The sequence below is a fragment of the Aspergillus viridinutans genome (assembly GCF_018404265.1).
Source record: "Aspergillus viridinutans IFM 47045 DNA, scaffold_2, whole genome shotgun sequence".
NCBI classification, from domain to species: Eukaryota; Fungi; Ascomycota; class Eurotiomycetes; order Eurotiales; family Aspergillaceae; genus Aspergillus; species Aspergillus viridinutans.
This window is the reverse complement of record NW_025091218.1, coordinates 515,965-538,577: the sequence shown is the minus strand read 5'-3', so window position 1 is coordinate 538,577 and position 22,613 is coordinate 515,965. Positions and strand designations below refer to the sequence as shown.

Genomic DNA, 22,613 nt, shown 5'->3' with positions numbered 1-22,613 from the left:
AATGGCGGGTGAGCAGAATGGTGGTCATACCAAGAGGGGTGACGGCCATGGGATCAGGGATTGTCGTTCGTCTCAGCCTGCAAAGTCCCACGTATGACGGGCGCCTGCAGGAGACACGAGAATCAGCATTCGAGTAGATGCAACAATCTAGCTTGCGCAGACCAAAGTGCCTGAGAACACTCACCAATTCATTACTGTGGTCGTTTACGATATATGTGTTCACCTTATGCCTGGTCGTCGCAGGGAGGCTTCGTACCCAGGCCGGGAAACGTATTCAATATTATCAGAACCGGATAGACGGCCCATTTGGTGGAGGTGTTCAAAAGGTTTTGATCGATTCCTTGCCGGTGGTGAAAAGGAAGTCGTGATTCTGGATGGTCTCCGCGAATCACTACATCCTTTGCACCGCCGGCAAGGAATCGATCACGAATGGGTTTCGGTGCCCCCGACCCTGCTAAGCAAGTAGATCATGCGAAAGCCTTGCTGGTCGAGGTACACTTGCCGCAAGGGACTATACACAAATTTCAGAAGGTGTGCTGGTTATGGATGTCTCAGGGTCGTGGATCCTAGTCCTGGGCGCGTCCATACTGAAGGAAGACGTAAGAAGAAAGAGAAAAGAGGGCGATGGCGAGAGGGAGATGAGAATTGTTGACTTAGCTAGGGAGTTGAGTGAATTTATAGACCAGAATGGGGAGTTGAACAAAGGTAGTAGTGCCTCTTACTAGTGAATCCACAGCAACCTATCATTGAATATCTAGCAGACCCAGGGACAAACAAGTCATGCATCATTGAAAGGAAGTGAATGATGAGAATCAAACAGCTTGGTCATGTTGCAGACAGTGGTTTGAGGCAATCAGGACATAATGACGATTACACAAGACAATTTGAGCCCTTTATCAATATAGCCACACACAGGGGTTTTATATCTCAAGTTTTGCGGGATTGTGCATCATCTATATTCCACAGCAAGTGAAAACGAAGCTCATGCAAGGCACTGCGAGACAAGATTGTCTACGATAGACTGGTCTAATAGAGTGGAATGGAGGTCAGCTCATGGTTCATCTCTCCCGAAAATACACAGTAAGGCTTCTAGCAATGGCATCTATACAGATCAACTCCCCGAGTCAAACTCAGGATTCACCCATGATGGCAGTGGTGACTTCTTCCGCATCGTCGTGCCAAACCAGTGCAATAATGCAAATACGGCCGTTCCAGCAATCGCAACGATCAAAGCCTGCGTGGTAAACGTCCATGTGTATCCTGCCGTGGCCTGCCATTGTGCAATGAAGAACTGGAGATGTCAGGTCAGCTACCAACTCAGCAGTCAACAAGTTCTTATTAAAGGAACATACTGGGTTGATAAAGGCACTCAAGTTGAGGAAGACAGCATAGAAGTTGATCACAGCAGTGGACTGAAGGGGATAGCTATCGATGATATAGCTGCTTGTGACGGTATTTCCGATCTGGATTCCAGCTGCGACTGAGAACTGTCAGTAATGATTCGTCACTCCATCAGCTGGACAGACTTACATAGGAAGAACGCGACTTGACCAACCATCCAATGGTAGTTCTTGTCTATACTGACACCCCAGACAACAAGTCCAACTGACATCCGAATTAGCCCCTACTGTGCAAGCTAACCGAACGTTTAACTCACCAGCTGTGATGAGGATAGCAGGGTAGGCCAGCCACAGGCGCATCTCCGCGACACGCCCGCTGCCGTTCCTCTTCGCCAATCTCCCAACGATATAGTCACTCAGTCTACCCGAGCAACAGATCTCCGAGGTCACTGTCCCCAGAAACAACCCAAGAAACAGCAGTCCTTGAATCAACGGGGTGTACGACGCGTACGCAGCAGGTACCATCGTGATGACCGATAAAATCCACCAATACCACAAGAAACAGTATCCAATAACGCTGATAACGACGACGGGGAATCGGAAAGTGAGGACAAAGCGAACGATAGAGTCCCATGGTTTGGGATGCCGCATGCCGGGAACAGGTCTGACATTGAAAAAGCCAAGCTCTTTGGTTCTTGGAATGGCAGGTCCGGCTGCTGCTGCCACGCTCCCAGTCTTCTCACCAGCTGGGCTTTGTTCAATATCTGAAGAGCTCGGAGGTTTATGGCCTTCCCGCGGCATGCGCTGTAGCATAGTTGCGCGTGGATACAGAGTTTCGGGCATGAGGAAGAGTTCGAGAACCAGCAGTGCGGCGAAGAGAATAGCGTTGAACCAGTTGATCCATGCTGCGCTCACTACATTCAAGAAGCCACCAACTTGGAAGCCTTAGCATGGGCCATGGGGAGAGATAGTTGAATCACTCACAGGTTGGCCCCAACAAGAGTCCAGAGTCAATCGCCAGAACCCACAAGCCAAGTTTCTGTCCGCGTTCATAGTCAAAGAAAAGATCATTGACTTTCGACGTTGAGTCAGTACCTCGGTCACTGTTGATCAAGAGGATGCAGAGGTACCTACCAACCGCCATTCCAACCGTCGCCGCTGGGCTAACTCCGAATCCTTGGAAGAATCGAGCAGCCATGTATCCGCTATAATTGTCTGCCACCGCTACCCCGATTGTCGACACGAGGGCAATGATTGTTCCGGTAATGAAAATGGTGCGACGGCCGTATATGTCGCTGAACGAAGTCCAAAAGAGGGACCGACTGCCAGACCCAGCGCAGGAATCGCAACTGTCCAGTTGACTTCCGAGTAGCTAATGCTGAACTGAGACTGGAGCTCAGGGAATGAAGGGACTGTTGTTGTCGTGATGTAGGTGAATAGGAAATATCTTCAAACATTAGCAACGGCTCGCAGATATGTTGAGCTATGCGAGGACTGACTTGAACATAACAACTCCCAAGATGGTATGCTTCTCAAGTCTCGACCAGTTCAGCGGATCCAAGGGATCTGAAGTCGGTTGAGGATGTATCTTGATTCCATTTTGCTCTATGGTAGTCTCGCCGATGAGTCCCAGCTCAATTGGAGCAGACTGCTTCTCACTGACTCTCTGCGAATCGCGTAGATCGGCTTTGGTTAGTTCTTTTTCCATAGTATATTCGGGAGAATTCGATTGAGAATGAGAGTCTTGTTGATGGACCTATAGGTCATTCTGTCTTGAATGTATTCGGCATTCGACGGTATAAAAGGTCTGTCTACAACCACACCATGGAATAGAATAGCCATAAAGGCCAGAGTACCTGACCTTACAGGAGTATAGTGCGTTCAAGCCATTGTCAAATCAAAAGGTGAGTTGATATCAAAAAGAACTTCTTATCTGTGCGTGTTTTGTCTGGAGTATTTTTCCGGCGATCAACTGCTAAGTCCAATGCTTGACTAAGACTGTGTAAGTGATAAGCATATCAGGCCTCGCTGGATATCCATCTTTTCTAAATGGTTATTAGGGCCTCAGTGGCGCAACATGGCTTTGCGTTTCTTGATATGTCGATGAACTCTACTACAAGCCAAGATGAGTGGCGTTTTAGTCCACAAAATATCTAGAGAGTTTCTCACCAGTTAACTGTTGCAGGTAATTGATAAGAGAAGATTGATTGATGACTGTCATTGTATTTGTTTTATCAGAAATTGATGAGCTCTTGACGTTGGCTCTTCTGGTCTTGAGGCCGTGCACCAAGTTCGAGAAGAGCTTCGGTTCTCCGAGGCCAATCAACCACGTACTTTTCTTTTTCTCGCTACTCTTAAATAGTGTTACAGATCACCTTCCCATTTGGGGCAATATTCGGAGAGGGAGACTGTTTATTGTACTCCAGTTGTTGTCTCCACGACTATCTGCATTACATGGCGGCCAGCATAGATAAAGGCTCCGTGATCGGACCGTCTGATGGGGAATGGCCAGACTGCTTGCAGTAGTTTACAGACCAGTTCCATGCATTGAACTGTCTTCTATCTGTACTGTGCGGGTCATGCAAGTCAGAGGAAGTCGTCAAGACGGTTCAGTTGTCGACCCAATGCTTGACTTTGCTCGTTTAGAGTCGGTTGGCGTCATCCACCGGTCGTTGAGATAGCAGAGATGCGCATTTTGTGGGTGCTTAGGATGGTGAGACAGCGAAGTGACAGTAAACAAAATTTGAGACTGACGATAGGAAACTGATCTAAAGCCGCTTCGCTGGGTTGGTTGCTTGATAGACTTACACTGTTTATTGGGTCTCTGATCTATTCGGAAGACGCTTACTGCCAACCCAGTGGGTCAGCTTCTCGCTTAGACATGTTGATGTATATGTGATATATAGATTAATTCCTGACGCTGTCCTATGCATCCTATACATGACCCTTCTGCCATTGACAAAATGCCCGACACACCTGTTCCAATTCGCAGGAGTACCTCCTTCACAGATAGAGACAATCCAACCGAGTATGCTTCTCTCCTCCCAAAGCCAACAGACATTGACAGCTCGCGCCTGAACGGCGAGACGACCGTTGCTGGCGAGGACGATGTCTCGAACCACAGCCTTGTCATCGCAGAATTCTGGTACCTGCTCAAGGGATCAATCCCGGTAATCCTAGCCTATACACTCCAAAACAGTCTACAAACCTCCTCCGTGCTGATTGTCGGACGTTTGTCGCCGGAGCACCTCGCTACATCCGCCTTCTCCCTCATGTTCGCCATGATCACGGCGTGGATGATTGCGCTAGGAGGCACGACCGCATTGGATACGCTTGCCTCGTCTTCGTTTACGGGGAGCTCGAACAAGCATGATCTGGGGATCCTGCTGCAGCGGGGCTTCTTCGTGCTCGGTCTTTTCTATATCCCCGTTGCTATTCTTTGGGCTTGTTCTGAGCACGTTTTTCTTTTCTTGGGTCAGGATCCGGTTCTCTCGAGAGGCAGTGCACGGTTTCTCACGTGTCTGATTCCCGGAGGTTTGGGGTATATCTACTTCGAGGTCATGAAAAAGTATCTCCAGGCTCGAGGTATGTCTCTTCCTTCTCTTTGTTAATTTCCCCCCTAAAGATCGACTCATAGGAATCATGCGGCCGGGAACCTACGTCCTCCTGATCACCTCCCCCTTCAACGCCGCCTTGAACTACCTCTTCTGCTACACCTTCGAGATGGGTCTGCTAGGCGCTCCCGTTGCAACAGGTATATCCTACTGGCTATCCTTTGCCCTCCTCGTCCTGTATGCACGGTTCATCGCCGGCTCGGAGTGCTGGGGCGGCTGGTCGCGAGAAGCCTTCCACAACCTCGGCACATTCGCCCGTCTCGCCTTCCTGGGTGTCATCCACGTCGGCACGGAGTGGTGGGCGTTTGAGATCGTCGCCCTCGCCGCTGGCCGACTGGGGACAATCCCGCTAGCTGCGCAGACCGTTATCATGACAGCAGACCAGGTCCTCAATACCATCCCGTTTGGGGTGGGCGTTGCCGCATCGGCGCGCGTCGGCAATCTCCTCGGAGCTAGGAATGCGGGTGGTGCGGCTCGTGCTGCGAATACGGCAGCGTGGTTGAGTATGTTGCTTGGTGGGGTGGTGTTGGCCGTGCTTATGGGTACAAGGAACGACTTTGCGAGGATCTTTAATGATGACGAAGGGGTCGTGCGGCTGACGGCCGAGGTGTTGCCGTATGTTGCTCTGTTCCAGATTGCGGATGGGTTGAATGGGAGCTGTGGGGGGTCTGCGAGGGATGGGCCGCCAGCATGTGGGCGCTATGGTGAACCTGGTCAGCTATTACTGTGGCGCGTTGCCTCTGGGGATCTGGCTTGCGTTTCATGGGGTCTGAAGGGACTATGGGTGGGACAATGTATTGCGCTTTATATTGTTGGGGTGTTGGAGTGGTTGATTGTGGCTTTTAGCAATTGGGATACGGAGGTGGGAAAGGCCTTTCAGCGGATGGATGTGCATGAGCGTCTTGAGACGGGGCTCTAGATACAGTAGTAGCTACTGGAGGAATAGACAAAACAAATTGAATAATTCATGAGCGAAACGATGCTAAGGCACTGTCTGCTTCTCACTACCTGTGAGATGTACATAGGTGCCTGAGGCAGATCAAAGGTACCAGTGTTTTCGACACTCTCCCATTATCCGAAGCTGTAGATCGAAGAATCTTCACGCGTCTTGTCAGCAGACGCTTATTGGTAAGAATAAGGCGATAAGAGCATGCTGCTGCTAACACTATTTCTTTTGGTCATCATTGGAAAAGGGACCATATCACCATATGACAAGAACAAGAAAGGCACAAGAGTTGTTCGCTGTCTGTCGATGGTCTAAAAAGGACGATTGAGAAGAAGCAAAACGAGACCAGTGGCTGCAGATAAGCTATGCTTCCCCAGAATTAAAAGAGTATCCACCGGGAATGTCAACTCATCATGCAGCTTAACTTTTCCCCATGGAATAATACAAGAGGACACGTTGAAATAGGGTTGAGTGTTATCAGGGACACAACCCACATCAAGATAGCGTCGAGATAAGCCACCAGCATCAACTGATAAGAAGTCAGCTATCAATTCGTCTTTTGCTTCGTTGATATTTCTGGAACCTTGTCTTCATCCTCTTCCGGCCTTCCTTTCCGGGAAAGGGATCTGAAATTAGCATGGCTAGATTGTATATTGTTTTTCCCAGTATCCGCCCAAGCGAAGCTTCAGCCAACGGCGCTGATGTCACTGCTGCATTCCTGCCCCATAGGCATATCCTCCTGACGAAATGCGTTTCTGCAGATACAGATCCTGCCTGGTTGAGCACTAGTTCTCGTGCTATTACCTGGATTTGATCAAGTGCAGAAACACAAGCCGCCAGCCGTTGCGATTCTGGCCCACTGAGCTCTGAATTCTTGGAGCCTAACTCTGTCGGTGATAGACATCTGAAGTCGAATTGACTTTGTTTGTTCGATATAGGAAGTTGTCCGGAGAGGTGATGCCTTACGCAGAATATCCTCCAATGATTGCAAGATCGTCAACCTGTGCGAAATCGGAGTACTCATCTGTCGAGCTTCGACTCCGCGGACGCCAGCTATCTGCGAGACCATGCACGGAATGGACGGAAAGTTTGCATGGGACTGTGTGGTCATAAATATATCCATCTTCCTTCGTAGCCTATGGAATCTTTCTCATCCACAAGGTTCTCAATATAAGCACACTAGTACTGCAACATGATCACTTCCACGCTGAGTCTTTTGGCACTTTCCGCCTTTGCGTCTGCGCATAGCGATCATCGGCAACAGGCCATCGCTGGTCCGCATCAAAGTCTGTGGTACAATACTATTCCAGGTGATGGTGGTACTCAGGCGGACTCCGTCTTCTCTGGCATCTCGACCTTCGGTCGTCTGCCCTACTTTCCGTGTCTCTCCAGCGAGGCAGAGAAATACGATATCGCCTTCGTCGGTGAGTTTGAATCTGTCTACTGGCTCGTTTGTGGAGTGCTCACAGTCCAGGCGCTCCCTTCGATACTGGCACCTCGTACAGACCTGGTGCAAGATTCGGCCCGAGTGGCATCAGACAAGGTTCTCGCCGTCTTAATCTCTAGTACGTTGATAATGACTACCATGCTTACATTGGTGTTTTTGGCAAGGCTCACGTAAATTGGGATCTAGCGGTGGCTACAATGTACCATTGGAGGCGAATCCATTCGTTAGTGAGCTGAAGGTTTTGGATTGTGGTGATATCCCTGTGACATCGTATGTTTCCTTCTGTCAACAATGTCATGACTTTGCTAACTGGCGGACAGGTACGACAATGCTTGGGCCATCCAGCAGATCGAAGAAGGACACAACAGCCTGCTCATGCGCAAGCCTTTCACCGATGCGGACGCTGAAGGATTGTCCAGGGCCGGAAAGACTCTGCCGCGCGTCATCACCCTGGGTGGTGATCATACCATCACACTGCCGTTGCTGCGCAGTATCAACAAGGCTTACGGACCCGTGACTGTGATCCATTTTGACAGTCATCTGTAGGTTTATGTCCATGACGAAGGGCAGAATTTGAATTGACAAGTCTCCAGGGACACATGGAAGCCCAAGGTCTTTGGCGGTTCGCCTAGTCAGGTTGCCGCTATCAATCACGGAACCTACTTCTACCATGCTGCCATGGAAGGTCTCCTGAAGAACGACACCAACATCCACGCCGGCATCAGGACGACCCTTTCTGGACCCTCTGACTATGAGAACGACGGGTACTGCGGCTTCGAGATTGTCGAGGCGCGTGAAATTGACACTATCGGTCAGAGTCCACTCCAACGAGTGACTAGCACGATTGACAATATGCTAACATGCCAGCAGGAACCGAAGGAATTATCAAGAAGATCAGAGACCGCGTCGGCACCGAGAACCCCGTCTACCTTTCCATTGACATCGATACTCTTGACCCTGCCTGTAAGTTTCTGCCACGATTTCAAGCATTGCTCTTCTGACGAAAGCAGTTGCACCTGCAACCGGAACCCCCGAGACTGGAGGCTGGTCGACCCGTGAACTGCGCACCATCATCCGTGGTCTTGATGGCCTCAACTTCATCGGCGCGGATATCGTCGAGGTCGCTCCAGCTTATGATACCAACGCAGAGCTTTCGACCATGTATGTTTCCTGTTATTGGTTTTGAGATTGTGATTGACCGTGTCTTAGGGCCGCTGCGGATGTTCTTTACGAGGTTCTTACCATCATGGTCAAGAAAGGACCATTGTCTATTTCCAAGGGACATGAGTTGTAGCGCGAAGATCATAAACCCTTGAAGACAATGCTATATATATCTATATGAAGGATATATATTCATATATAACACTCCCTAGCATAGGGTTGGGAGCAATTATTCTTTTCGGTATCAGAGATAGGACGCCCTTCCCGCGAAGGCAGGGCTTCAGAAAACACTTTCCTATCATAGTCATATCTTGTTTCCAAAATAATATACACATATCACATCTGTGCGCAGCCCCTTGTATCGGAGAAAAGCAAAGTGCAGAAACCTAAATCCAGTGACAGATGATGTTTGACTAGTCTACTACTACTCTACTTTTTCTGATACGTTATCATTTCGCGCTGAGTAGAGTACTGTGTCAACATTCATGAAATGATCAGTTAATTCCAGGATAAGCTCTCGCAAAATAGACCAGATCCAAACCGAGCGATCAATAATCCATCTGGTCTAGTGTAAGTGTAACGAGCATCAATAATCCAGCATCGAGTCCTTGCATCCGACAGGGATCTTGCCGACTTGCAGGGCTGTCAGAGCCAATGTTATCAGATATCTGCATTGCGAGCCGGGATCCGAGGGTTGTAGCGTATCTCAATGACCCCCTTGCTTTTTATGGTTCTATCTGGCTGTTTGACAAGCCGTACTCAGATGCGATGCGGCGTTTGAGTGGGAGATGGTTCGCTGTGGCTTTTGATATGCTTTCACTGGGCTGAGGTGATTGGGCTGCTGGATACTCGTACTGAAGGAGCTTAAGAGCACGGTCCAACAGCTCGTCTGAAGATATTGCGAGGAGTTGACTTTTGGCGATGAAACTGGTGGGATTTAGTACGGCGGATTTGAAGGATCTCTTTGAATGTATTTAGGACCGTGGTGTTTGAATTCCTGCTATGGGTTGAAGATCCAGTCTAGACTAAGGTATGAAAGAGGAATGCTCGATAGAACCGCTGTCAAGCATTTATCCAATAATTTCGATTGGCATGGCTGCGTAGCTATATGTCTGGTTGATCCTAATAATAAATAAATCCTTTCACTCACCAAGACATCAACCTCATGGCAGATGTCAGCTTCCTAGGTAAGTATGTGATGATCAATTTGGTTTCCGTTTTGGTCTTCCAGCCCGTTTGTTAGCAGATGTGACATGGCGATCGAAATTTAACTTTGTAAGTTCGAGGTTGGAGGAACCAACTATTAAGGTAACTGTCAGTGTCAAGCCGTAGGATCTCTACTAAGGTTGACTTGGTAAATTGATATCAATATCCTTTGAACAGTGAACACAAATGTCAGATCGTCGGTGCCTGACTCTCAGTCTCGGCGAAATGGCAAGGACCTAGCCTTCAGGATCGTCCCCCTTGACAGCACTTGAATCACCGATTGTTTCACATCTGATTTAACTTCTCTTTTCCCAATGACAGATTCAGGAACATGCGATGACATGTGGTCCGTGAATAACGGATATCATAATAGATAATCTGTATACATACGGAGTACATGGGCCATGAGTTCCATTCATGCTTGATTACATCAACAAACGGTCCTCGACTATCGAGTAACAGGCCCGTTTGTCGAGGTCGTTCCCAGAGACAGACATAATGTCAAACGAACTTTATGCATCATCACGACTCGACAATTGCATCCCCCGGCAAATAATATGCGGATATCCGGTCCTACCGGCAAAGATTGTGGTTCCTGGATTGATTTATCGAGAGTCCACGGACTCCACTGTAGCTAACCGTGGAACCTCATTCCGGGCCATGTGGGAAGCCGTGGTTGACAGTAGTAGTAGTAGTAGTAGTAGTAGTAGTAGTAGTAGTAGTAGTAGTAGTGCACTGTTGTCGAACCGATCCAGGAACGCATGACAAGGCGTCTAGGTAGTTGGGTACAGTAGTACAGTCTTGTCTGAGACAGTTGATCGTTGAGATGGCTCATATTAAGTCCTTCCCCCAGTCGTTCTCTAAGCCAGTCTAGGCCTATCTAGTCCAGGCCCCACTCGTTTTCCCCTGGCGTCCTCCTGCAGTCGTAAGTTAGATGAGGGATTAAGGTACCACCGATGTATTTTTGGGTGTCCACAACCTCTCCTTCATGATATCTTTTCTTCTTCAATGAATTCGCCATGATAATTATAGACCACAATTTGAGTACGCCATGTAATTGATAGAGATCGACCTGAATGATGTCCCTTGTTCAATATGATGTGGCAGTCGAGACGGGAGTCGTCACATTTAATACAGCCGTTTAACCCGTCCTGGTAAAATTCGGCCGCCTCAGTCAAACAGCGGAGTCAAACCTCTCCAAACCTCCAGCTCAGTCCAGGATTATTGCACTACTTGAATAGGCGTTAGCACCTGCTTGGTAGGTCGGCTAACCGTCTAAAGTGGTTGTTTAGTCTATCTAGTCCCTCCTCTGCCCGCTCTTTTCAGGAGTACAGTATGTACCTCACCTCACCATAATAATAATAGCCATCAACTACCTAGGTACTTACTGTTGGCTATTCCCGCACCTGGCACGCAGGCTTCTTCCTTTCACTCCTTCACTCCCTTCCTTTCCTCTCCTTTCTTGCTCTGTAGGGAGGACTACCTTTTTCTTTTCGCTCATTCTTATCCTCATTCTGCGGCTTTCTCACTCCTTGAGCCTGTCTCAAGTTTTGTGTATGTATGTTTCTTTGTCCGTCCTCCGGCGTGCGCATTCCCCGACACCCCAAACTCTATATTGTCCTTCAGGGGCTTCCATCCAAAAACTAATCCTTATCTATCTCTCGTCATTCACAGAACTCATCACAATTCCCTCCTTCCGCTTTCACTGCACATAGAGAATCATCAATTATCGTCAAGGTCGCCGATTGCCGCAGGACGACAAATCGCGCGCATTTCAGACGAAAGTCTGCCCGGCCAACTCACCACCGAAACGACAAAAACAACACGCAACGAATCATTATTTGACCACTCAACGATTACGACTCATGACACCCTCTCTGTCCGCTTTCTGACAGCTCATCCATTGCGTTCGAGTTCGAGTCGATCCTTCATTTCCCTGACGTCAATCGCGCATTGCAGTTCACCTCCATAAAACAACATGACGGTCTCGCCGCCGGGCTCGCCCACCACGGCAACGCCGCAGCGGCCTTTTAGTGGCATGATGCGGACCCCGCGGAGTAACAGCCGTCTGAGTATGAGCAGTAAAGTCGGTGGAGGAAGTCGGGCGTCCGACGAGGATGGGAAAACTGCGGTCAAAGTCGGTATGTGTCCTGGGAATCGCCCCGACCATGGAAAAGTTGCGAGGGACAAGGGAGGTTATGCATCTGAATCAGCAAGCTGATGTGATTACAGCGGTCCGTGTACGACCCCCGCTGAAACCCACCGATCCCGGGTACGAATTGATTCCGCAACGTTTCCAGCGATCTATGGTTCATGTCACGTCACCGACGAGTCTTGCGGTCGATGTTCCACAAGGTCGGAAGTTGTTCGTGTTTGATCGGGTCTTTCCCGAAACTACGGATCAGAATGGCATCTGGGAATATCTTAGCGACAGCGTAAGCTCGTTTCTCCAAGGCTACAATGTCTCCATTTTGGCCTACGGCCAGTCGGGTGCCGGCAAATCGTACACCATGGGAACGTCTGGTCCCAGCGAGCAACACGATACACAGTCAATGGGTTAGTCTCGATCGCGATGCATTTATCACATTCAGAATAATCCAGCTAATACGATTGCTAGGGATCATCCCTCGTGCGGCCCAACTCCTATTTGAGAAACTCGACGGCCCGGCTAAGCACAATCGCAACAGTTCGACTGGCCTTCGCACACCGGCACGATACTCGATCAGCTCTACTTCGAGTTTTGGGCGGGCGACTGCCGAAAAGAATTGGCAATTGAAAGCCAGCTATGTGGAAGTACGACGCAGCTTGAGGCCGACTTTGAGTTTGCAATCGAAATTGTTCGCTAACATGCCATGCAGATCTACAACGAACATTTGCGAGATCTTCTCCTCCCTGAATCAACGCCTATGAGTGATCGCGGCGCGGTAGCGATCCGCGAGGATGCCAAAGGTCGCATCATTCTGACGGGCCTGCACCAAGTCAATATCAATTCATTCGAGGATTTGATGAACGCCCTGAGCTTCGGTTCCTCGATTCGCCAGACTGATGCCACCGCGATCAACGCAAAGTCCTCCCGATCCCACGCAGTCTTCACTCTAAATCTTATCCAACGTAAATCAGCGAGCTCGATTACATCTCCTAAAGAGAAACGGATGTCCATGCCGGTCGAGGTATTTTCCGGCTCGGATGCTTCCGTCACGGTCGATAGCAAACTACACTTTGTCGATCTGGCAGGAAGCGAGCGGCTGAAAAACACTGGTGCGTCTGGGGAACGCGCAAGAGAGGGTATATCTATCAACGCTGGTCTAGCTGCCCTGGGAAAGGTCATCTCTCAGCTTTCTTCTCGTCAATCGGGCGCTCATGTCTCCTACCGCGATTCGAAGCTCACCCGGCTCCTCCAAGATTCTCTCGGCGGCAATGCTTATACGTATATGATCGCTTGTGTTACACCCGCGGAATTCCACCTCAGTGAGACCCTGAATACTGTCCAATACGCACAGAGGGCGAGGGCTATCCAGAGCAAGCCGCAGATCCAGCAGATTGCCAATGAAAGCGACAAGCATGCAGTAATTGAGAGGCTCAAGGCGGAAGTTGCTTTCCTGAGACAGCAGATCCGTATCGCCGAGGACAATGACCGACGAGCTGCTGCACCGCAGGAGAGGGCTGAGCGTCAGAATGAGAGGGAGAAGGAGCTTCAGAACCAACTGCTTGACGTACAAGAGAGTTATAACGCGCTGAGCCAACGACATGCCAAACTCGTTTCCGAACTCGCTCGCGATTCGGAGCACTCCACCAATGGAGAGGCAGATGACGTTGCCTCGGCTGTTGGGAAGAGCTCTGTTGAGCGACTGAAGCGGTCTCACTCTTTTGCGCAATCCGTCGAACAGGTCGTTCTCGAGTATGAGAAAACGATCCAAAGCCTTGAATCCTCCTTATCCAACACGCGATCCTCCTTGGCGGTGACTGAGAGCACCCTTCTGGAACGCGAGACCAAATGCGCCTATGTCGAAACTGTCAATGCCCAACTGCAAGCACGCATCCAGAAACTTATGGACCGCGAGGCCAGCACAGAGTCCTATATGCACGAGTTGGAGTCTCGGCTCGATGGCCAGTCTTCGGGCGAGGAGAAATACACGGCTATCATTGCGGAGCTCCGCAAAGAACTCAGCCGTGCGCGCGAAAGCGAAGCGGGATGCGAAGATTACATTTCGACCCTGGAGGAGCGTCTGGCGGAAGCCGACCAAGACATGGAGCTTATGCAGCGAGAGGTTGAACGCTTGGAACATGTGATCGAGCGTCAGCGGAGTCTCGGCAAACTCGATAGTCTTCTCTATGAGTTGGACCACGTCCATCAGAACGGCGCCAATCACGAGGAAATCGAGGAGGAAATGGAGTCTCCTGCTACTGTGAGAAGCGCCCGCAATTCCCGTCAGAGGGCCACCACTCTTGAAGTTTTGACCGAAGCTGCCGAAACGGCGATTCCTGAATCAGACGAGGATCTCGCAGAAACCGTTCCGGACATTGAAGAAGAATCACATGTCGAAGCTGCGACAGCTGCCAACCTTGATGGCTCTGATTTGGAGGTTTTGGAAAGGGTAACAAGCCGTTTAGAGTCCGACCCCAGTGCAGAGTCTCGAGCCCAGACTCCTAGCCTGACGGAGTCGAAGATCGTTGCTGATAAGCTTGAGACCGTCTCCCAAGAGCTCTTGGACCTGCGTCTGCAGCACGAGAACACCGTGGACCAATATGAACTGTTGGAGGCCAAATATGAGGAGGCACTAAGGGCTTTAGCCAAACTGAAACAGGATGCTGCGGACGAAGCGCGCCATCCGGCTTCTGCCGTCCAGGGACTCATTTCCCCAGTCACTGCCTCTCGGCCAGTGTCTTTTTTAGAGGATGCGAAGGCCCCCGACTCGAAGAGTGGAAAACAACACTCGTTCTCGCAATCACTCTCCTCGGAGTTATCCTTGGTCGGGGAGCCTGCTGCTTCGCAAGAACCCTCTAACGGCCATTCTGAGCCCGCCGCAGAGATTCCCGTGGACTCGCAGGCGTCCAACAGTGAGACGAACTCGCTCGAAATGGAGCACATGCGTCAGCTACTCTCCGAGCACCAGGAAGGTGTTCACATTATGACCCAAAGGTATGCCGAGCTGCAGGCCGAGCATGAAGGTGCTCTTGCTCTGGTAGAGATGCTCAAAAGGGAGCTTCAGAAATCCAAATCTGCCTCTCCGCCAACAACCCCGGGCTTCAAGTCGAACGTCATCCGGAGGAAGAGCAGCCAGAGCCTCATGTCGACGGTGGATCGTGCGCATCGCTCGCTTGCTGCACTGAAGAACATCGCAGTAGAAAAATTCGAAGGCCAGCCCGACACAATGCAGAACTTCGAGGTCCATCTTGACGCGGCGATGCATGAGCTGTACTCGCGCATGGAACGCATCCAGTCTTTGGAGGCGGAAAACCAGAGTGTAAAGAAAGAAATGGAGATGAAGGCCACGATCATCTCTGGCCTCACCCGCGAGCGCTCCAGCTTGCAAGGGGGTACACCTTCCGCCGACATGGGCCTAGTCTCCCAGTTGCGGGATCAGGTAGTCCAGCAGGAGAACCTGATCAACGAGCTCAAGGAGGCGCACGAGTCACGCGAAAAGAAGCTGCTTGCCGAGATCGCAGAGTTGAAGGATCTTCTGAAGACTCAGGAGGAAGCTGCCAAAGCTCAGGATGCGCACGCGGAAGAGCAAGACAAGAAGATCGACGATCTTCAAGGTGAATTGGTGGAGTGGAAGAGCAAGCATGAGAACGCCGTCAAGTCCTTGCAGGCTTCCGAGCAGCAACTCAGTGCCACCTTGGCTGACCTGGACAAGGCCCTGGCAACTGCAGATGCCATGCGCTCAGAGCGTGCCGCCGTGGACGAGACATCTGCTGCGAAGGAGGCTGCTGCCAGAGAGCTGGAGGCTGAGAGATCACGGCAGCAAGAGCTGGTTGAGAGTTTGAAGCAGAAGATCGAAGAGCACGAGGCTACCGCTGCTGCCCATCTTGAGAAGATTGCTTCTCTTGAGCAATCGCACAGGACAGCGCAGGAGCAGCTGTCAGATCTCCTCGCAACCAAGGACAGTACTGGCAGTGAGGTTGAAGGGTTCCAGACTCGCGTGTCTGAACTCGAGAAGGAGATTGAGATGCACAAGTCGACTGCCGATTCTCACAAGAGGGACCTCGAGTCTTTGCAAGAGTCACACAAGAACGAATTGGCGGAACTCGAGGCGCGCGCTAAGGCTGCGGCTCAGGCTGAGTATGACTCGCGGATTGCGGAGAAGAGCGCCGAACACGAGGAGGCGATGAAGAGATTGAGATCTGAGATTGAGACATCACGGAATGAGCTTTTGAAACTGCTGAAGGTGGTCTCAGAACTGATCAATTCCGATGTCACCGCGGACAACCTCGCAGACCAGATCCAAGATATCCTCACGCAAAAGCAACACTTTTCCGACAAGTATGCCGAGCTGATGGATGCAAACGAAGATCTTCGCAAGCAGCTCGAAGCCAAGGACAGTGATGCCAACAAGTTGGAAGAGCTTACGCAGCGCGAGGCGACCAAGGACGCAAAGGTGAACGAGCTTGCCATCCTCGTCGCCACTCTTGAAGATGCCCTTCAGCGTAAGGAAGAGCAAGTCAAGAAAAAGGATTCTCTCATCGAGGAGATCACCGCCGAGAAAGAAAAGAGCCTGCGTCTGGTGGAGGAACTCGAGGAGCAGATTACCAACAGCTTCGACCAACACCACAACCGTCTCTCCGTCATCCAGCATGAGCGCGATCAGGCCTTGGAAGACGCCAAGGCCAAGATTGCGACGTATGAGAAAGAGATTGAGACATATCGCATGCGGATTGAACAGCTTGAGGTAAGCATTGCTGTGATAGATTCTGAAATCTGATCCCGACTAACGAACTCTAGCTTCAACTCAAGAACGGTACCGGCCAGGATGGTTCGCATGACCGTACCAGCTCTTTGACCTCGAATCTGCGGAAGAGTACTTCGGCAGCCTCTCTTCCTTCGCCGCCACCTGCCATTCCTCTCCCGCCCCTACCGACTATACAGTCTGCCACCAACGGTAGTGTCTCTCCTCCAGGCTCTCGCCATACCAGCAAGGAACTGGTCAGTGTTCAGGTTGTCGAAGACCAGGAGGCCCGTATCCGCACGATAGAAAAACACCTCAATGCCGAGAAGCAACTCACTGCCACTTTGGAAGAAGCTCTGGGCGACCTCGAAGCGCAGAGCAACAAGGTCAAGACCGACTGCGAGGCCTGGAAGAAGAAGGCATGGCAGCTGGAGGAGGAGTTGACGACTCTCCGCAAGGAGCGTAACTCGCAGCGCCTCTCGCTGCAGGCTGTCGAAGAAGAACGCAATGCCCGCCGCGAAGCCGAGGCTGCTCGAGCCCAGCTTGAAGAGCGGATGAATGCGCTGAACAAGAAGAAGAAGAAGAGCACGCTCAACTGCTTTTAGTGCATCGTACGCTTTTGATTCTTTTGGATCGTTCAATTTTAATGTCTCGGACGTGACGTTTCCCCATGTTCAAAGCCCGCCCTGTGTACTATGAATTCAACGTCGATTCCCCTTCTTCTTGATTTGTTGATACCTTTTTGTTTTCATTTAATTATTTTCCCTTCAGATGAACGCCGGCCTCCGCTGCCTGGTTTCACCACGAGTCATTAAATACGCTTCTTCTGGGCAATTCTTGCCTATGTCGATACTGTACATTTGTGTCTACCCTGTGATTACGTCTCCAGCAACCCTATTGCGCTATATTTTGTTGTCAACTCGTATGCCATAAAGAACGTACGGCCTGTGGTCACTTTTGGCTGTAGTCCTTTGTTCCACATTGCCTATGGTCCTTTTTGCCCACACTGCTACTGTTGGGAGGTCGTTTGTAGTTTGCCTTGTTGTATGTAAGGTGTAGTAGTATAGCATGAATTGAAAGGAAGCAAGATTTGTGATATACCATAGACATCTTTTAATAGTCAAGTCAAGAATATTGGACTCCGCATGGACGTGCCTCGGTTCTTCGGTATACACCATATTGATCTAACCCGCCGGTAAGTTCGGAGGCATGAAATGCACGTCCTCGAAATTCTACGCATCTCAAATCGATAGATTTTAATACAATTGACCCAAAGAAGCCTTCATACTGTTAACAACGAGACCTCATCGCCTCCTAGGTTCAACAAATCGCTCCATTCGACTAATCGCAGACATCACTATCCCGAACACCATTCGACAAGCCAGCTGGAAGACCATGACAGCTACCTCTACTTCTACTTCGATCTCTACATCTACAGAAGAAACCCTCGCCTTCTTCAACACCATCCCCAAATGCGCCGAGATCCTCGCTCAACCGGACCTAAGGGTGATCCATCCGCGCAACCCTGACACCTTCTTCCACTCGACCCTCCGGACCAACCACGGAATTTTTAGGTCCGTCTTCATTTACCAGCCGGCCCATGCTCATACCACAACATCAACATCTCCCTATTCAAACGATACAGATACTGATACCAGCGCCATCGCCGCCGCCGCAAACGCAAACGCAGAACCGCAAGAGCGAGAGCAAGGCTACCTCCTCCTCCACCTCGGCCGCGGCCTATCGGGGCAGCCCGATATCGCGCACGGCGGGTTCCTGGCTACGGTGCTGGACCAGGTTACGGGGACATTGATCCGGGCGAGTGGGTTGGATCGGGGGCGGGGGGCGGTCACGATTTATTTGAATGTGAAGTATCAAAGGCCGGTGAGGGTTCCTGGGGTTGTTGTTGCGAGGGCGGAGGTTGGGAGGGTGGAGGGGAGGAAGATTTATGTGGAGGGGGAGATTTTTGTTGCGGATGACCAAGGGGAGGGGGACGCGGGTTGTGTGGCCTGTGAAGGGATGTTTTTGGTTAAGAGGGATGTTACTGTTAGGATTTGATTGAGGTTTTGTGATAGAGGTAGAGTAATAGAATGATGTTTGTTGTTGAGGACATGTGCGGAGTAGATGGAGATAGGCGGATGCGTCATCACATGACGTCGTGCTCCGTGGCTTAAGCTCAACCAACAACGCAGCAATGACTCCCCTTCTGCGCAGACATACAAACTCCTCGCAGACACACAGGCGATGGCCCGCCTCAAACCCTCCAATGTCATCATCATCCACCCCGACCTGGGAATCGGCGGCGCGGAGCGGCTAATCATCGACGTGGCGCTGGCGCTGCAGTCCCGCGGCCACAAAGTCACCATCTACACCTCCCACCGCGACAAATCGCACTGTTTCGAGGAAGCGCGCGACGGCACGCTCGACGTGCGCGTGCGCGGCAACACACTCTTCCCCGCGCATGTTGGCGGCCGACTGCACGTCCTCATGGCCGTTCTGCGGCAGTTGCACCTGACGGTGTCGGTGTTGAGGGAGATCGCAACGGAAAAGGGTGATTCGGACGACATATTCATCGTCGACCAGGTCCCCGCCTGCGTGCCGTTTTTGAAAACGCTCGGCCCGCGCGCGGCGCGCAGCCGCAGCCGCACTCGCACTCGCCAGCGCATCCTCTTCTACTGCCATTTCCCTGATCAGTTGCTTGCGCGGCGGAATGAGGGCGGCGAGCTGTTGCGGCTTGCGAAGACGCTCTATCGGTATCCGTTTGACTGGTTCGAAGGGTGGGCGATGAGCGCGTCGGATAAGGTCGTGGCCAACTCAAAGTTCACCCGCGGGGTCGTGAGCGAGGTCTTTGGGAAGGAGAAGCTGGGGGATGTTCGGATTGTCTATCCGTGCGTCGATACCACGGCTGGCGCGCCGGTTGGGACTGGTGAGGGTCCGTTGTGGGGTGGGAAGAAGATCTTGTTGAGTGTGAATCGGTTCGAGAGGAAGAAGGATTTGGGGTTGGCGATTCGTGCGTATCATGGTCTTGGGGAGGAGAAACGGAGGGGGACACGGTTGGTGATTGCTGGTAGGTCTCTCCTCTTCCTAATTGGGAGAGCAGCTATTGATTGAGGTTACTCTACAGGCGGTTACGACAACCGGGTCCAGGAGAATGTCCAATACCATCGAGAACTAGACCAGCTTGCCACGAGTTTGGGATTACAGACCGCGACCTCTAAAACGGTCATCTCGGCCCTGTCCATCCCTGAATCGATCGACGTCCTTTTCTTGCTCTCCGTACCAACCGCCTTCCGGGATACGCTCCTCTCGCAGGCAAAATTGCTTCTCTACACTCCCATCAACGAACACTTTGGTATTGTCCCCGTCGAAGCCATGCGCGCCGGGATTCCCGTTCTCGCATCGAACACAGGCGGGCCGTTGGAAACTATTGTGGAAGGCGAAATGGGCTGGCTCCGGGACGCAACGGTCGTCGCTGATTGGACTACGGTCATGGACCGGGTTCTCTACAAGTTGGACCAGAAGGACTTGGAACGCATGTCAGCCGCGAGCAAAGCGAGAGTAGAGAAGGAGTTCTCGCTGACTGCAATGGGTGACAGACTTGAGGAGGAGATTGCAGACATGCTCAGCAAGGAAAGACGACCATTCAGCGGATTTCACCAGCTAATCTTCGTCTTTGCCCTGTTGGGCATTGTGTCTTCTATTTTTGCCGTGTGGGCTGTAAAATTGATCTAGATTTGTATAATACCCCTTCTTTTCTTAATTGTATTTAGCAATCTTACACGTACTCCAAACACACCTTTTTAATGGCTCCTGTTCACGTGACTTCGCGCAATGCCAACGCGGGATAATCGCGAAACGCGTGAGAAACTGGAGAAACGTCGCAGCGGAGCACGGATAGGTCATCAACTAATCCACAACCTCGGTGCTCTTCAACGAGGAAAATGCCAGAGGTCATCAACCTCCTGTCCTCGACGCCGCCGCCCCCAGCATCTCAGCCCCGTCAGCCATTAGTGGCCACGCTTCCATCCGATCCGCCCCTCTCCTCTGCTCCACGGCCACTGTTATCGGACGATATCGAATCACTTTTCGCCTACGATGATATCGATAAACCGACCAAGAGACGTCGCATAAGCGAGGAGGTCGAATCCCCTAAGGAAGTAGACGCTCAGTTCTCGACGACAAATCTGTTTCTGTTCTCCGATGATGACGTCGCCTTGCCGTCTGATGGACCCTCAACACTGAAGGTCCCCGCTTGGAACGAGGAGTCGGATCCTATTGTTTTCACTTCGCCTGCTCCTGTGCCAGGAGCGAGACCCCTTACAACTCATAAAACGAATCCCGGGGAAATTAACACGATCACGATTGACGATGACGATAACGTTGATGCAGATGCCGATCTTTTCGATGTCGGCCCCAGGAAGGACCATATCGAAGACTTCAGTGACCAGCTGGGAATGCCAGATATTGACGAGTTAATGAGGCAGGCTAGAGAAGCAAAGGCATCTGGACATGAAAACTCGCTCTTTTCGAGTCGGACCGCCAGTCTCCTTGCAGATCTGCAGGAGCGCTCACAAGCTACTAGTAGCGCCGGGAGTAGGACGAGATCAAGAGGCGCAGGTCCCTACAAAAAGACCCAGGAACGCGATGTCCTTGACCTGGAAGATGATCTTTCCGAGGTAGCAGCTGAATCTCGCAAGCCAGCACGAAAGACAACCAAGCTGACCGCTGCGGAGAAAGAAGCGCGGGCTAAAGAGCGAGAAGCCGCAAAGGCGCAGCGGGAACATGAGAAACAGCTCGAGAAGGAAAGACAGAAGAAGCTGAGGGAGGAAAAGGCTCGGGAAAAGCAACTCGCTGCGGACTTGGCGGAGGTCAACAAGCTCAAGGTGGACAAGAAGGAGTCCACGCCTGAGATGATCCTTGACCTCGCTTCCTCGTTCAGGGAAACAAGTGTCGGCAACCAGAGCATTGAACTCATGAAACGCCTGGGAGTTGAGCACACGTTCTTCACGAGCTCTATCCCGAATATCGTCAAATGGCGCCGGAAGGTCACAGCCAGGTACAACGAAGCTGCCGGCCATTGGGAGCCATGTCCCCACCATATCCGCGAAGAAGACCACGTCCTCTGTCTCGTGACAGCACAAGAGTTCGTCAACATGGTGATTGCGCCCGCGGACTCGGTAACAGGCACAACCGAGCTGGAACTGCACCTCTCCCGCATCAAAAAAGCCTACCCGGGCCACAAACCCATCTACCTCATCGAAGGCCTAACCGCGTGGATGCGCAAGAACCAAAACTCCCGCAACAGAGCCTTCCAAGCCCAGGTCCGCCGGCAACTCGACCAGAACCCAGACGATCCTTCCTCTTCGACCCGCCGCAGAAAAGCCCCCGCCAAAACCGCCGAGTCCACCCCGCCCGTCGACGACGATACCATCGAAGACGCCCTCCTCGAGTTGCAGGTCACACACGCCTGCCTCATCCACCACACCAGCGCCGCGGCGGAGTCGGCAGAATGGATCAAGAACTTTACCGAGCATATTTCCACCATCCCGTACAAGCGCGAGCGCATGGACGGCAACGACTCGGCCTTTTGCATGGATACGGGACAGGTCAAACCCGGCGAGGACAAGGCCGATACCTTTGTCAAAATGCTCCAGGAGGTGAATCGCGTCACTGCGTCCATGGCTTATGGCATCGCGGCGAGGTATCCCTCCGTCGTGGACTTGGTGAGAGGCATGCGCCGGCATGGGCCGACCATGCTAGAAGATGTCAAGGTATGCACATAGCCCTTATCTACCTCTATCCCGGTTCAAAGCTTCGCTAACTTTATTCCGAAGAAATCTGCAAACAAGAACGGTGCCCTGACGGACTCGCGCATCGGCCCGGCTGCAAGTAAACGGCTGTACAAGGTGTTTATGGGTCTTGATCCCTCGTCTACGGATATCTGATTTGGGTTGCTCTGTATCTGTTTATTGGACTTTGGTCTTATTCCCCTGTCGTACATGAATACCCTTC

The 22,613-nt window shown here is 51.4% G+C and overlaps 7 protein-coding genes across 7 annotated transcripts; 6 read left to right on the top strand and 1 right to left on the bottom strand.

Annotated features, from left to right (window-relative positions):
* Nucleotides 1-1,111: 1,111 nt before the first annotated feature.
* On the bottom strand, nt 1,112-3,048 carry Aspvir_003784 (putative MFS transporter; the record flags this gene model as incomplete). Its single annotated transcript, XM_043267033.1, has 8 exons — nt 1,112-1,291; nt 1,353-1,480; nt 1,531-1,605; nt 1,658-2,275; nt 2,325-2,414; nt 2,475-2,545; nt 2,569-2,787; nt 2,840-3,048. 8 exons carry the CDS (start codon nt 3,046-3,048, stop codon nt 1,112-1,114), a joined length of 1,590 nt encoding a protein of 529 aa, XP_043122968.1.
* Nucleotides 3,049-4,303: 1,255 nt separating this feature from the next.
* Nucleotides 4,304-5,873, top strand: Aspvir_003783 (MATE family efflux transporter; the record flags this gene model as incomplete). The annotated part of the gene is made up of 2 exons (XM_043267032.1): nt 4,304-4,925; nt 4,978-5,873. 2 exons carry the CDS (start codon nt 4,304-4,306, stop codon nt 5,871-5,873), a joined length of 1,518 nt encoding a protein of 505 aa, XP_043122967.1.
* A 1,219-nt stretch (nt 5,874-7,092) lies between these two features.
* Nucleotides 7,093-8,641, top strand: Aspvir_003782 (agmatinase; the record flags this gene model as incomplete). Its single annotated transcript, XM_043267031.1, has 8 exons — nt 7,093-7,324; nt 7,375-7,465; nt 7,534-7,617; nt 7,668-7,889; nt 7,941-8,158; nt 8,218-8,310; nt 8,358-8,508; nt 8,557-8,641. 8 exons carry the CDS (start codon nt 7,093-7,095, stop codon nt 8,639-8,641), a joined length of 1,176 nt encoding a protein of 391 aa, XP_043122966.1.
* Nucleotides 8,642-11,692: 3,051 nt separating this feature from the next.
* Nucleotides 11,693-17,206, top strand: Aspvir_003781 (kinesin family protein; the record flags this gene model as incomplete). The annotated part of the gene is made up of 5 exons (XM_043267030.1): nt 11,693-11,855; nt 11,947-12,270; nt 12,332-12,507; nt 12,573-16,604; nt 16,658-17,206. The coding sequence occupies 5 exons, from the start codon at nt 11,693-11,695 to the stop codon at nt 17,204-17,206; spliced, it is 5,244 nt and encodes a 1,747-aa protein (XP_043122965.1).
* Nucleotides 17,207-17,996: 790 nt separating this feature from the next.
* Nucleotides 17,997-18,659, top strand: Aspvir_003780 (PaaI family thioesterase; the record flags this gene model as incomplete). Its single annotated transcript, XM_043267029.1, has 1 exon — nt 17,997-18,659. One exon carries the CDS (start codon nt 17,997-17,999, stop codon nt 18,657-18,659), a length of 663 nt encoding a protein of 220 aa, XP_043122964.1.
* A 186-nt stretch (nt 18,660-18,845) lies between these two features.
* Nucleotides 18,846-20,333, top strand: Aspvir_003779 (GDP-Man:Man(1)GlcNAc(2)-PP-dolichol alpha-1,3-mannosyltransferase; the record flags this gene model as incomplete). The annotated part of the gene is made up of 2 exons (XM_043267028.1): nt 18,846-19,668; nt 19,726-20,333. 2 exons carry the CDS (start codon nt 18,846-18,848, stop codon nt 20,331-20,333), a joined length of 1,431 nt encoding a protein of 476 aa, XP_043122963.1.
* Nucleotides 20,334-20,542: 209 nt separating this feature from the next.
* Aspvir_003778 (uncharacterized protein) lies at nt 20,543-22,546 on the top strand (the record flags this gene model as incomplete). The annotated part of the gene is made up of 2 exons (XM_043267027.1): nt 20,543-22,372; nt 22,436-22,546. 2 exons carry the CDS (start codon nt 20,543-20,545, stop codon nt 22,544-22,546), a joined length of 1,941 nt encoding a protein of 646 aa, XP_043122962.1.
* Between the last annotated feature and the right edge of the window lie 67 nt (nt 22,547-22,613).